Genomic DNA, 12510 nt, shown 5'->3' with positions numbered 1-12510 from the left:
GATAATAAGCTAATTTGAACTGACACCAACTTAACTTCAATTACACACAAAAACTCTATTCCTATACAACTCCATTCCCCCTTTATGTTATCGATGTCGATGTCACAAATTACATGCTCATATACCATTTGCCTGATAACATAGACTTATCATTATTTTTTATGTATTTGTGCTTTAAATCCTGTAGAAAATAAAAAGTGAATTTACAAATGAAAATTATAGTAATATTAGAATTAGAAAAAGAAGAGCAAAGTAAACTCACAGTTAGTCAAAGAAAGGAAATAATAAATATCAGAGCAGAGATAAACAACATAAAGTCTAGAAAAACAATACAATCAATAAAACCAAACTTGATTCTTCTAAAGGATCAACAAAACTTACAAACCTTTACCTACGGAGAAAAAAGAGAGAAGACTGACAGTACCAAAATAAAAAATGAAGGTGGGACTATATTCCCAATACTATAGAGAGAAAAAGGATTATAGGAGAATACTATATGAACTGTACATCAACAAACAACCCATGTGAAATGGACAAAATCCTTAAAATATACAAGCTATCAAAATGACTCATCAATTAACAGAAAACTACCGAGACCTGTAACAAAGATTTTTGAATCAGTAACCAAAAGCCTCCTAACAAAGTAAAGCCCTGGACCAGATGGCTTCATTTGGTGAGTTCTACCAAACATTTTTAAAAAAATGAACAGCAATGCTTCTCAAACTTTCCCCAAAATAGAAAAGTCAGAAACAGTTCCTAACTCATTCTATAAGATTAGCATTACTTTGATATGAGGGCCAAAGACACCACATACACACACACACACACACAAACCTATAGACCAATATTCCTTATCAATATTGATGTAAAAATCCTCAATAAAATACTAGCAAACCGAATTCAACAGCACATTGAAAGGGTTATTTACACATCATGACCAAGTGGGACTTATCTCAGGAATGCAAAAGTAGTTCGACATAAGAAAATCAATGTAAAATAGCACATTAAAAGAAGGAAGGAAAAGAGAAACATGATGATTTCAATGCAAAAAAAGCATTTCACAAAATCCAACACCTGCTCATGATTTTAAAAATAAAAAAATGACCTTCAACAAACTAGTAATAGAAGGGAACCTCCTCAATATGATAATGGGCATTTATGAAAAATCTACTGCTAACATCATACACAATAGCGAAAGACTGAAAACTTACCTCCTAAAAGCAGGAATAAGACAAGAATGCATGCTTTTACTATTCTATCAACATTATACTAGAAGTTTTAGACATTAGAGGAAAAAAAAGTGAAATAAATGTTACCCAAACTGGGAAGGAAGATGTAAAACTCCCTCTCTTCACAGGTGATGTGGTCTTATATACAGAACATCCTAAAAAAATCTCTAAGAGCTAATAAACAAATTAAGAAAATTTGAAGATGTAAGCTCAACACACAAAATTCACAGGTATTTCTATACACACTAGCAATGAATAATTAGAAAAGGAAGAAGGCACTTTTATTTACTGTAGCATCAATAAAAATAAAACACTTAAGAATAAATTTATCCAAGGAGGTACAAGACTTACTGAAAACTACAGTAACTGAAATACACTATTCATTGGATAGGCTTAACAGCAGATTGGAGAGCACGGAAAAAAAGTCAGAGAACTTGAAGGCTGATCAGTAGAAAAATACAAATTTGAAAAACAAAGAGAAACAGAATAGAGCCTCAGGTATCTGTGGGATGATATAAAATAACAAGATGCAAGATATATCTAAAACATTTATGTGTGACAACCATGATGACTAAGCAAGGATAGGACTTAACCTCTCACCATAAAACAAACCAAGAAAACTAAACCAGATATATAGAATAAATACTTTCAGGCTAAGGCAGTGCAGGACTAAAATATCTAATAAAAGGGGATAAATAATGTAGCTCTATAAGCATTCTAACTTTCTGAGTGTAGGTTAATTTCTGGATCATGGCCAGAGAGGACAAACCAAGCAGAGCCGGACAGCCTCACTGAGTTGATGAAATGGAGATCAGAATTTAGGGAAGGTTAGGTTGCTGGAAATTGCAGGACAGAGTTCTGGAAAAGAGGAAGTTAGGAAGAAACGAGGTCCAGATCTCTCCATGGGTCTTTACTGAGCACTAGGCCATTCATATGTAGAGAAAACTCCACAAAGCTAGACAAGCAACAACCAGGAAATTCTAAACTAAATAATTCTCAGAGTTCACACAAGGCAGAGAAAACAAGTTCTGACCAGCCAAAATAGAAACACTCAATGATTTACTTGGCAATTCAGTGGAGATCCACTGAAATCATACCTCATTTGTAGGGTTGAATAGTACTTTAGAACCATCCTAGAAAAGCTTAAAATGAGCCTTAAAGAAGTCAGACTGACCTGCAAGTTATTTAGCTCCTGCTGAAACAAAGTTTAACATTTAATGGAAAAAAATTGCGGACAATCGATAATGTAAGATTCATAATATCCAGAACGTAATTAACAACTGCTAGCCTTCTAAGCAAGAAAAAATACCCAAAATCAAGAGAAAAACCAATCAATAAAAACAGAGCCAGAAATAAGAGAGCATGAAAATAGCAAACAAGGATGTTTAAAAGGCTACTAAAATTATGTGTAAGTAATTCAAGGAAGACAAACATAATGAAAACATAAAAGATTTTGTAAAAACAGAACTTAAAGGTTTGAAAAATATAGTATCTGAAAGAAAAAATGCACTTTCTTTGATTAACACAACAGATTTGACACCACAGAAGATCAGTAACTTCAAAACTCAGCAACAGAATCAATCCAAAATGAATCACAGATTAAAAACTGGCCGGGGGTGGGGGAATCACAGTAACATGTGGGATAACAGCAAGTGAGTTAATATATTAATATATGTTTCTAGAGTTCCAGAAGGAGAGAAAAATTGTAGACAGAAAAAACATCTAAAAAAACAACTGGTTCACATTTGATGAAAACTATAAACAAATAGATCCAAAAAGCTCAACAAACTCCAAGCAGTATAAATATAAAAGAAAACAACAGAAAAGCGTATCATAATCACATTGCTCAAAACCAGGTATAAAGAGAAAAGTTTAAAAGTAGCTAGAGGAAAAAAGGACACAATGTACAAAAGAGTAAGACTGACAACAGACCTCAGAAACTATGAGACTCAGATAGGGAAGGTCAAGCTGTCTGTATCCTGGGACTACATGAAGGCCATCGGGCTGTTCATCTCCTTCCTGAGCATCTTCTTCTTATTGTGTAACCATGTTGCCGCCTTGGCTTCTAATTATTGGCCCAGTCTCTGGACCAATTGCCCCATTGTCAGGAGGACCCAGGAGCATGCTAAATCCGTCTGAGCATCTGTGGAGCCATAGGAATTTCACAAGGTATCACCATGATTGGCTATTCCACAGTGGTGTCCATGCACCCTGTGCTAAGTATGGTAATATAAACGTAAGGAAAGCAGAGTAAAGCAGTATGTCAAATGAGTGGGTAAGATACTAACCATTATGCATGGGTTTGCCTCTTTCAGGTCCCCACCTCAGTTGGAAGCACCCCTCCCCATCCCTTCAAACCATGAGACCAGGTGTTGCTTAAAGCTTGGAAAGAACAAGGACCCAAATAACCACTATCAGAGAAGTGGAAGGGACCCTATAAAGTGCCTCTAACAACTCACACCTCTTTGAAATTGTCAGGAGTAAAACCTTGGGTCCATCATACCAGAGTAAAGAGGTGTCCCAAGGAAGAAGAGGACCCAAGCCCCCAGTGGATGGGCCTGCCTTTCGGCAATCTAAAGTATCTGTTTAAGAAGAAGGAAAAATGAAAATGTTGATATTTTTGCTAACCTTTCTTTGGTTATTTGTTTTGTCTATAGGATGGAGAGACAACTCCTTAGTGAGGATTTCCCAGACTATCACCTCTTCTGCTGATCTGTCTCGCTGCTGGGTTTGCCATCCTAAACCTCGTTCGGTGTAAATATTCCTGTATATGATTTCTGAATTTGCAGAAGCCGGTCTCTTGGTTCACCTACAGGGTGCAACTAATAACTCTGCACTCAGAGTTCCCATGTTTCTTTCTTACCTGGCCCTGTATCAGACATTGTGTGCAAGGTGACAGTAAAGACCCACAGTTCTACTGGTGTCTTAGATACCAAGTGGGGTAAAATCTCTTACCAGGTATCCTCCTCCACTTCACCTTGTCAATCTTCATAATTGCAGTTGTTACTTATGCCTTTTTTCACCTGTTGCATTCTTTATTTTTATAAATCTACTGCCAAAGCTTTGAAATCGCATACATAAGTATAAACCTTCCATCTAAAACATCACCCCAATTCAGTAGGAAGTAGCTCAATGACTACCTTGTCCCTCCTCCCATAGATATGGAAGGATAAAATTGACAGTGGGGAATATGTAACACAGGGAACGCCTGAAAATCGTAAAATGTTTTAAGAGTTGTCTCTTTCATATCACCACCCCCACACACACTCTTTTGGGAATTAAAACCTGCATCCCTGCCCAAGGCCAGGGGCAGAGGAGTGTCCTTTGTTCTTTGTACCACAGGAGATGCCTCGATGGAATTATCTAGGTGGAGGTCATGAGATTGTTTTTACCGGAGATGGGGTCGATCAGGACCCCATAGTTAAACAGCAATAGCCCCAAGCTGAAAACTCCTTTTAAAATCTCTGTATTTCTGCTTATAGAAAGAACTATGGTACTTTAAGATGCCAGTCTGCCATACTCTTTATTTGCTGGCAAATTAGGAAACTTCTCTTTCCTTTTCCTCAAATCACTTGTCCTCATTATTCTGATGCAGCCTCAGGGACAAGTCCTAAACTTTCAGTAACACTTGTCCTGGTCTGTGTTTTCCCAGATGCAAGTTCAAAATCTTGGCTTAAAAAACCTCCACTGATTGAAATTTTTGCCTCAGTCATTTATTTGGTTTGACACAGGAATATCCTATAGTTTTCTAAAAGAGGAGAATTACATTATCTAATTTGTTTTCAAAACATTTTCTAAAGGCATTTAATAGTTTGTTGGGTTTTTTGTCTATAATGGTCCACTGAGTCTGAATCTACGTGAAATAGAATATGTCTTATGAAGGTCCATAGCTCTTTGGTTATACTACCTTTTGAGGGTACTTAGCACATGCCTATCATAATTACCCTCCTATTGAACTGTAAAATTCTTAAAAACAGGGATAATTTCTTATTATTTATTCTAGTATCCATGATTCCTAATCATAGTGTAGGGACATAGGAAACTCTAAATAATTTTTAAAAAATAGTTTCACGTTGAGTCTTCCGAAACCAACAGTTCTGATTTTATCTAAGTATATTTTGGATATTTCTCCTCAATAAATAATTTTGCATTTATTCAAATATAGTCACTGGCTACTTTTCTCCCTAGTCACATGGCTTTGCAAAATGTATCTATAGTTGAACATCTACCAGCTTGCCTTTCTATTTCCTCAAAGTAATTCCTAAATATGTTAGTTTACAGTTATTCTTCAGTATTGTTTTGAAAAGATCTTTAGACTGATCCTTGAAGCAATCTTTAAGAGACTTGTACCATGGGTTTTCCATCTATTCCTTCTGATTTCTGCTATTTTAGCCAGTTTCCTATCCAACATAACACATTATATCTAACCCTATTCTCTCTTTCTCAAGTTGTATTTACTGGGAAACCTTGTTTATGACTTTTTGATGCTGAAACAGACCATGTTACTGGTTCTCTTTATTTCAAAACATTCCATTATATTATTCTGGTATCCATCAGTTTGCCCAGTCATTTCATGAACATTTACTGACCACTTTGTCACGCATTAAACAAAGTATTAGGAAAACAGGAAATGAAATATATATTCTTTGAATCAGAGGAGCTCAGAGTGAAGCAGAGGGAGGAGGAAACACAAACGAGAAAGCAAACAGAAAAAACAATTATCTATAGTGGCTCCCAGCCTGGATTTTTAAGTCACACAGGGGATCCAAATCTTCAATCTGCGACTTATAAAGCTGTGCTATATAAAAGTTAAGGTTTTCTCATTTGTAAAATGAGAACAATAACCATTTCATCTGTTCCTTTTAAAGAGGAGCTAAGGTAAAGTGCTTAGCTTGGTGATACATGATAGGCAATCTATAAATGGTATATGATATTGATAATACGGAAGCATCTATTCTGGGTAAGGAAGGCTTCCTGGAGGAGGTAACTCTTGAATTGAGTCTTCACCAATGAATAGGAAGAGGAAGGAATCAAGATGGAACGTTGCAGAAAGGTTAGGTTTCCACATTAACACTTAAGACCTTCCATAATCTAATCTCTACCTACTTCAGCAACCTCTTTGCTTGAATCTCCTAAAAGAAACTTCCCTTCTATTCAGGCTGGTTTACTCACTGACCTCAGAATATGCTTTGCTTATTTTCTTCTATTCCTGCTTAGGCTTTACCGATCCCTGGCCCTGGCCCTAGCCTAAAGCCTGGCCATTCTACAAGACAAACATTAAGTTCCACCTTCTTTTAACTGACCACTCGGTCCTTAGCAGTGGCTCTATTCCTTGAACTTTTCCAGCACAGGGTCAGATTACCATGCTCCCTTTTAAACTTCCATGCCCTCCCACTACATACATGCTCATCATACTCCCTAATCATCTGCACCTTTGCTCTGAGATTTAGCTTTCATATGAGAACATTACATCTCCACTGGATTGTAAATTCCATGAAGGGCTAGACTTTGTGTAATCAAGAGAGGATAGGGTACGGATATAGCACTTTAGTTTCAGGTATATTTGATACATGAAGGAAGGAACAGATCAGAAAACCGTTAGCAACAGTTTCAGTTGCGGTTAAGCCCAAAGTACACAACAAGTCTGTAAAGGCTTAAATGCTTGGACTTAATCGGGCTTCTTGTTTTTAGGTTCTCACCTTGGTATGTACTCAACTCTATCAAAAGCAAACTATAAAAACTTTCCACTGTAAATTGTGTTAGTCCTTTAAGATGCCTCAAATCCTTCTGGTAGTAAGGCATGATATAACAAAATAAAAGTCAGAAAAAGGTTGGCAATCAACTTCTTAAGTATGACTACTATAGTGGGAGGTAGTATATGGAATAGTAGAATGAAGAGACCTGGGTTAAAATCCTTTGAAACTTACTGGCATTCGAACTTGGGCAAGTCCTTAACCTCTCTGAGATAATTTCTTCCTCTAATAATGTGGACTAAACACTTACCACTCAGGGTTGCTGTGAAGATTAAATGAGTAAATATTTACATAAAGTAACTAGCATACTGCCAGAAAGACAATACTTCCTTAATGATTCATGGCTAAAACGTTGTATAAATCCGTCATCCTCTGCAAAGCCTTTACAAAAAGAAAACAGAGATTCTCTTCCCTCTTTAAAGATGGTATATGAGGAGTAACTTACTGAAACCCATGAGGTCTTAGGCTTGAACACAGGAATCCTAATCATGGTACCCAATGTATAGTAGAGTTGCCTTTATGGCCAATCTCTACCATTTACAGCAAAGAAAAACTATTATTAGAGTCCTGTCACACTTTTTAGAGTAACTGAGTCTTAAGACTCATAAACAGACTTTCAATTTGATACAGGAAAAAGTGAGAGCCTTAGGGACTATAAGCAAGCTAGACTCTCATAGAAAGAAAAGAGGCAGCTTTCCGTAAAGGATAAAAGGTGAACTGTTCAACCCTTGAAGGCATTTGAGATTTTGACCACTGCCTTTGAAATTCTTCAGCTAACTCAGTGATATAGTTTAGATATTTGTCCTTTCCAAATCTTATGTTGAAATTGATCCCCAATGTTGGAGGTGGGGTCTGGTGAGAGGTGTTTGGGTCATGGGGGCAGATCCTCCATGAATGGCTTGGTGTCCTCCCCACAGTAATGAGTGAATTTTTGCTTTATTAGTTTTTGTTTTATTAGTTTAAAAGAGCATGGGCATTCCCTCCTCTCTTGCCATGTGACATGACTGCTCCCCCTTTGCCTTCTGCGATGAGTAAAAGCTTCCTGAGGGCTTAACCAGAAGCAGATGCCGATGCCATCCTTCTTGTAGAGCCTGGAGAGCCGTGATTAACTAAACTTTTCTTTATAAATTACCCATCTTTAGGTAATCCTTTAGAGCAACACAAAATGGACTAAGACAACTAGTTAGTTCAAAATGGGAGGAATCATAAAATAACATGTGGAATGGGCCAAAGGATCACGAACTCTTGTAAGTGGAAGATACCTCTGAAGTCATCTAGCCCAATCCTCTCCTTATACAGTTGAAAAAGTAGCCAAAGGAGAGATGCCAAGCTACATATCAAGCTTCTTTTTTGCTCCTTCATTTTATTGTCATAATTTCCCCAAGATTGTATTATTTCCTTTGCAGTAAGCAGAATTACAGAGAATAGATTCATTTGCCTTATGATATGGGCCCAAACACTGGAAATATCCAAGACTCTTGTCCCTGACAGAATGCTGGCCCCAAAGGGCAACAGTATATACATTCTTGCAGTTACCTTATTAAACTATCAGGTACCTGAATGGAAACCTGTACAAAGGCAAAGAATGAAAATGCTGCCTACAAACAGAAATGCATACTTAGAATCAGAGGCTTTTCATATTTCTTCTATAGAAAGAAAGATTCCTATGGAACCTACAAAATTATGTAGAAATTTCTAGTGGTGACTATTGATTTCTTCCCTGTGTATCTTCATGATGATACCATGAAGAAAAGCTGAATTAGACACAGAGACCAAGAATAGCACATACCAGGAAACCAGCTCTGGGGATTGATAAACAGGAGGAGCTTGAAATCTTTCCTTGTTAAATGAACCAGCCAAATTTCAAATGACTGTTTTTATCAAAATTCAATCCTAAAGTTATGGCTCTACTTTCCCAGTAAATTAATTGACTTATATGCCTAAGACATGAAAATGCTTAGGAAAATTCAAGAAGTCACTTAGTAAATAAAGCCATTCCATTTTGAATAAATACATACACAATACATAAATTAAAGCACTGTTGGGTGAAATACATTAGCTAGACATAATCATTCCTTTTAATTAGTCCTGCGGAGCTTGTCCTAATGCCAACGTTTTGGAAAAATGCTAATACTAGGAACTTTAGGTCTGCAAGGTCAACAGGCCTTTAGCATTTGGTAAATACTAAAATAGTGAGCTGAACATTAGTCTATACTGTTAAGCAAATGGCAACAAAGATGAAGTGATATTATACTGAATTTTAAAAATATTTACTGCTTATAACAAGAAAGACAGTATCAGGATTCTGTTCTGTTCCAGTAAGGAGATTCTGGAAATACTATGGTTGCCACAGCAAAAGGACTATGTCAAAGTACATTAAATTCTTAAGCAAGAGACCTCAAACAACATCACAGGAGGTAATATAATAACTGGGGATATTTAGGCTAAAGAAGGAAGAGACAGATTAGGAGAACAACTAGATGCCTTTAAAAACTTGCAGAGCAATCAGGAAACGAAGTAGCATTGTTATAATTGGCCCTAAGAAAAGAACAAGTATCAATGAATGAGAAGTATAGGAAAACAGATTTTGGCTTAAAAATAACTTTCCATGTTAGCCTCAAAAGTCAATATTAAGAGCAAGAGAAGGCAAAATTTACACAAAATAGGAAAAAATAAATCCAAAAAACCTGGGCATTCTGAATAGGCCTTTGACAAAGTTTAGGAGCTAATATGGAGAGCATGACACTAATCCATGAAGATTAACAATGAGTTATACTCCCATAAGTAAAAGCAACTTTCAATTTTTTCTAACAGGAAGAAATAAAGTATATGGATAATTCTAAAAGCCATATTTTACAAAGAATAATCAGTGATGATTAAGCTACTGCAAAGTTGCAGATGACAAAAGCTACTACTGTTCTATGTAGTAGCAATGACAACACAAAGGAGTGAAAAAATTTCAGAAACACTTCAGAGATAGAGCTTCTAGTATTTGATTTACTAGAGACTCTTGGAATACAGAATTCAGCAAGACTTACTATGTCAGTCTAGCCATTCATCCATTAACAATAACAATAGTAGCAAACATATACTGCTTACCATATGTCAGGCTATGTTCTAAATATTTTACATAGATTAACTCATTTCATTTCTCATATCGCTATAAAGTGTATTGTATAACCATCCCCATTTTATAGATGATGAACTAAGGCTTAAGTTATTAAGCCAATAAATATCAAAGAACTAGTAAGAGGTTGGATATAAGATTTGGACATAGGTAGAGTAATTCCACAGCTAAAGCTCTTAATTGATAAAATAAACAGCTGTAAAGGAAAAGCAACAAAGTCCAAAGTGGGCAGTATGTAGTAACGTCAAGAGCCCAGTCTAGCGAAGAACGTCAAGGAGGAAGAGGATATCGGGGGTTAAGCGAGGAGGGTAAGTGAAGATTTGGTTATATCAGACTCTCAGAGGGCATTCATTAAAAAAAAAAAAAAATCCGTATTGAATCCAAATCCCTAGAGATGGGACCTAGGGATTAACATTTTAATGTTTTTGGGTTTTTTTTTTTAAGCAAAAACAAAAGTTTTGGGTAATTTTATGGTAAAACTTCTGTAAATTGGGAACTTTTGTAACAGATCTCTTAAGGTCTCTTCCTGCTTTACCATTCTAGCTGACGCTGTAAATGAATTTCCCAGAAATAAAAAGAGAGAGGGAGGGATCTTAGCTCCAGGAAAATGGCTATGCATTCAGACTCCACACCGTTTACGCTCCCACTTTTACTAAACGGTCCCTCATAGGAGTAGGGATACAGCAGGCAACGGAAGGAAGGGTGTGGTGTCCACTGTGTGCTGGCTTTATAAAGCAGGCTGTTTTCCTAGGCTTTCGAGCACCATTAGTAGAAAGAAACCCTTCCTGCCTACAAATATGTGTGGTAATCCGACTGCATTATGAAGTGGATTCCTCAGAACCTGGCTAACGATGGATGCCAATATATTCTAAGTGCCCCAAAGCGTTGCAGGAAACCTCTAGGTTGGGGCCTGCCTACTCCAAGGCCAGGTGAATCGGGCTCAGCAGACGAGATAACCGCAATTACACCCGCAGGTCCCTTACTCCCAGATATGACCCGTTCGCACATACCCGAGGGTCCTCTGGTAAGATTGATCTCTTCCTCAGCGACCGTATAATCCACTCCTCCGTTCATTTTTGACTGGTCGCCCGGCTTCCTGCTGGGGTCCGTTGGGGCTCCGCACAGGTGAAGGTGAATCAATCTCGGCGCGGCGCCCAAAGCACAGCACTTTCGGTTTCAGCAGCCTCCAGACCGGAAGAGGAAGTCGAGCGCGGGGAGCGCTGGGAGTCGTGGTCTTCGCCGCCCGCGGGTCGTCCTTTCTCACGCCGTTCTCAAAGCGAAGTAGCAGGTGAGAAGGCAACAAGTTACCAACCAAATTTGCCTTTGAAAGCAGGTGGGAAGGTGAGGGTCGGGGGGCTAGTAAAAGCAGGGGACACAAATAAACTGGTATTGTTGAGAAAAAATTAAAAATAAAATATCCTGGCCATCTCTGAAAATCTCCACAAATGTAGAAAAGAACAAAAAATATTATTCTGTAAGCATCAAACCAGGTTGGGATGGGTGTCACAAGCAATCCGCTAATGAGAGTGCAAAGACAGACAAAAATTTCACTTTTTATGTGGCCAAGCAGTTACAATCCGTTACAGGCATGTTCTCGCGTCACGTAAGAGGAGTTGACAACACTGTTTGCTACTCATTCATTGGTAGTTCACCCTTGGGATGGCGGTCTGTGTCTGCTCTTTCTCTTACGTTTATCCAAAGAAAAAATAAAACTTCTCATCTCTATGACAAGCAGGTCCTTTCAGCTTGGAGCAAGGCACTTAAGCTAACTCCCTTTGTATGGGAGATGGGGGCACTGTCTTCCTTGATATTTATTAACATTTACGTTTCAAAGAGTTGACTCCCAGGACCTTAAGAAAAAGATTTCTGGGCTGTATCTGAGAAGAGACTTATTTAGCTTTTAAAAAGATATAGACACAGAGGAGGGATTATAATTACAAGTTTGCTTGAGAAAATCCTTTAAGAAAAGGGAGAGGAAAAAAGTCTCTTCCTTTTGGCAACACGGAGGATTCAATCTTTTTTTTTTTTCTTTTTTAATTTTTCACTCTTACAATAAGATTAGTGCATGGCCTAGGTATGACTTTAGCCCAGCCTTTCTGATTGTGCGGGTCAGACATTCCAAACTGAGCTTGAACAAAACTGCAACAGTCAAAACCACAAAAGCCTTAAGAGCCATGAAGGTGAACTAAATGTGCAAAGAAACCTGGAATTAGAAGGCAGGGATTGGTGGGGATGTTAGAGGATTGGAAAATGCAGGGCCAATATAAAGATATTCAAATTCAGATTAAAAAGCCAAACCAGCAACTACTGTTTACCAAACAAGAGGAGACATAGGCAGATTTGTAACAGTTTTGTCTGAAATTATAATCAGTGAACTGGTAAATTGCTATCAGCCCTATTA

The 12510-nt window shown here is 37.6% G+C and overlaps 1 protein-coding gene across 1 annotated transcript in view; it reads right to left on the bottom strand.

Moving 5' to 3' along the window:
* Positions 1-11420, bottom strand: part of LOC123647360 (synaptojanin 2 binding protein) — a 34587-nt gene extending 23167 nt beyond the window's left edge. The window contains exon 1 of the mRNA XM_045564759.1: positions 11120-11420. Coding sequence (XP_045420715.1) covers positions 11120-11183 — 64 coding nt within the window. The 5' untranslated portion in view covers positions 11184-11420. The remainder of the gene's footprint in view (positions 1-11119) is intronic.
* Positions 11421-12510: the final 1090 nt, after the last annotated feature.

This window comes from Lemur catta, chromosome 1 (assembly GCF_020740605.2).
Source record: "Lemur catta isolate mLemCat1 chromosome 1, mLemCat1.pri, whole genome shotgun sequence".
In the NCBI taxonomy this organism is placed as follows: domain Eukaryota; kingdom Metazoa; phylum Chordata; class Mammalia; order Primates; family Lemuridae; genus Lemur; species Lemur catta.
This window is presented reverse-complemented; position numbering and strand designations above follow the sequence as displayed.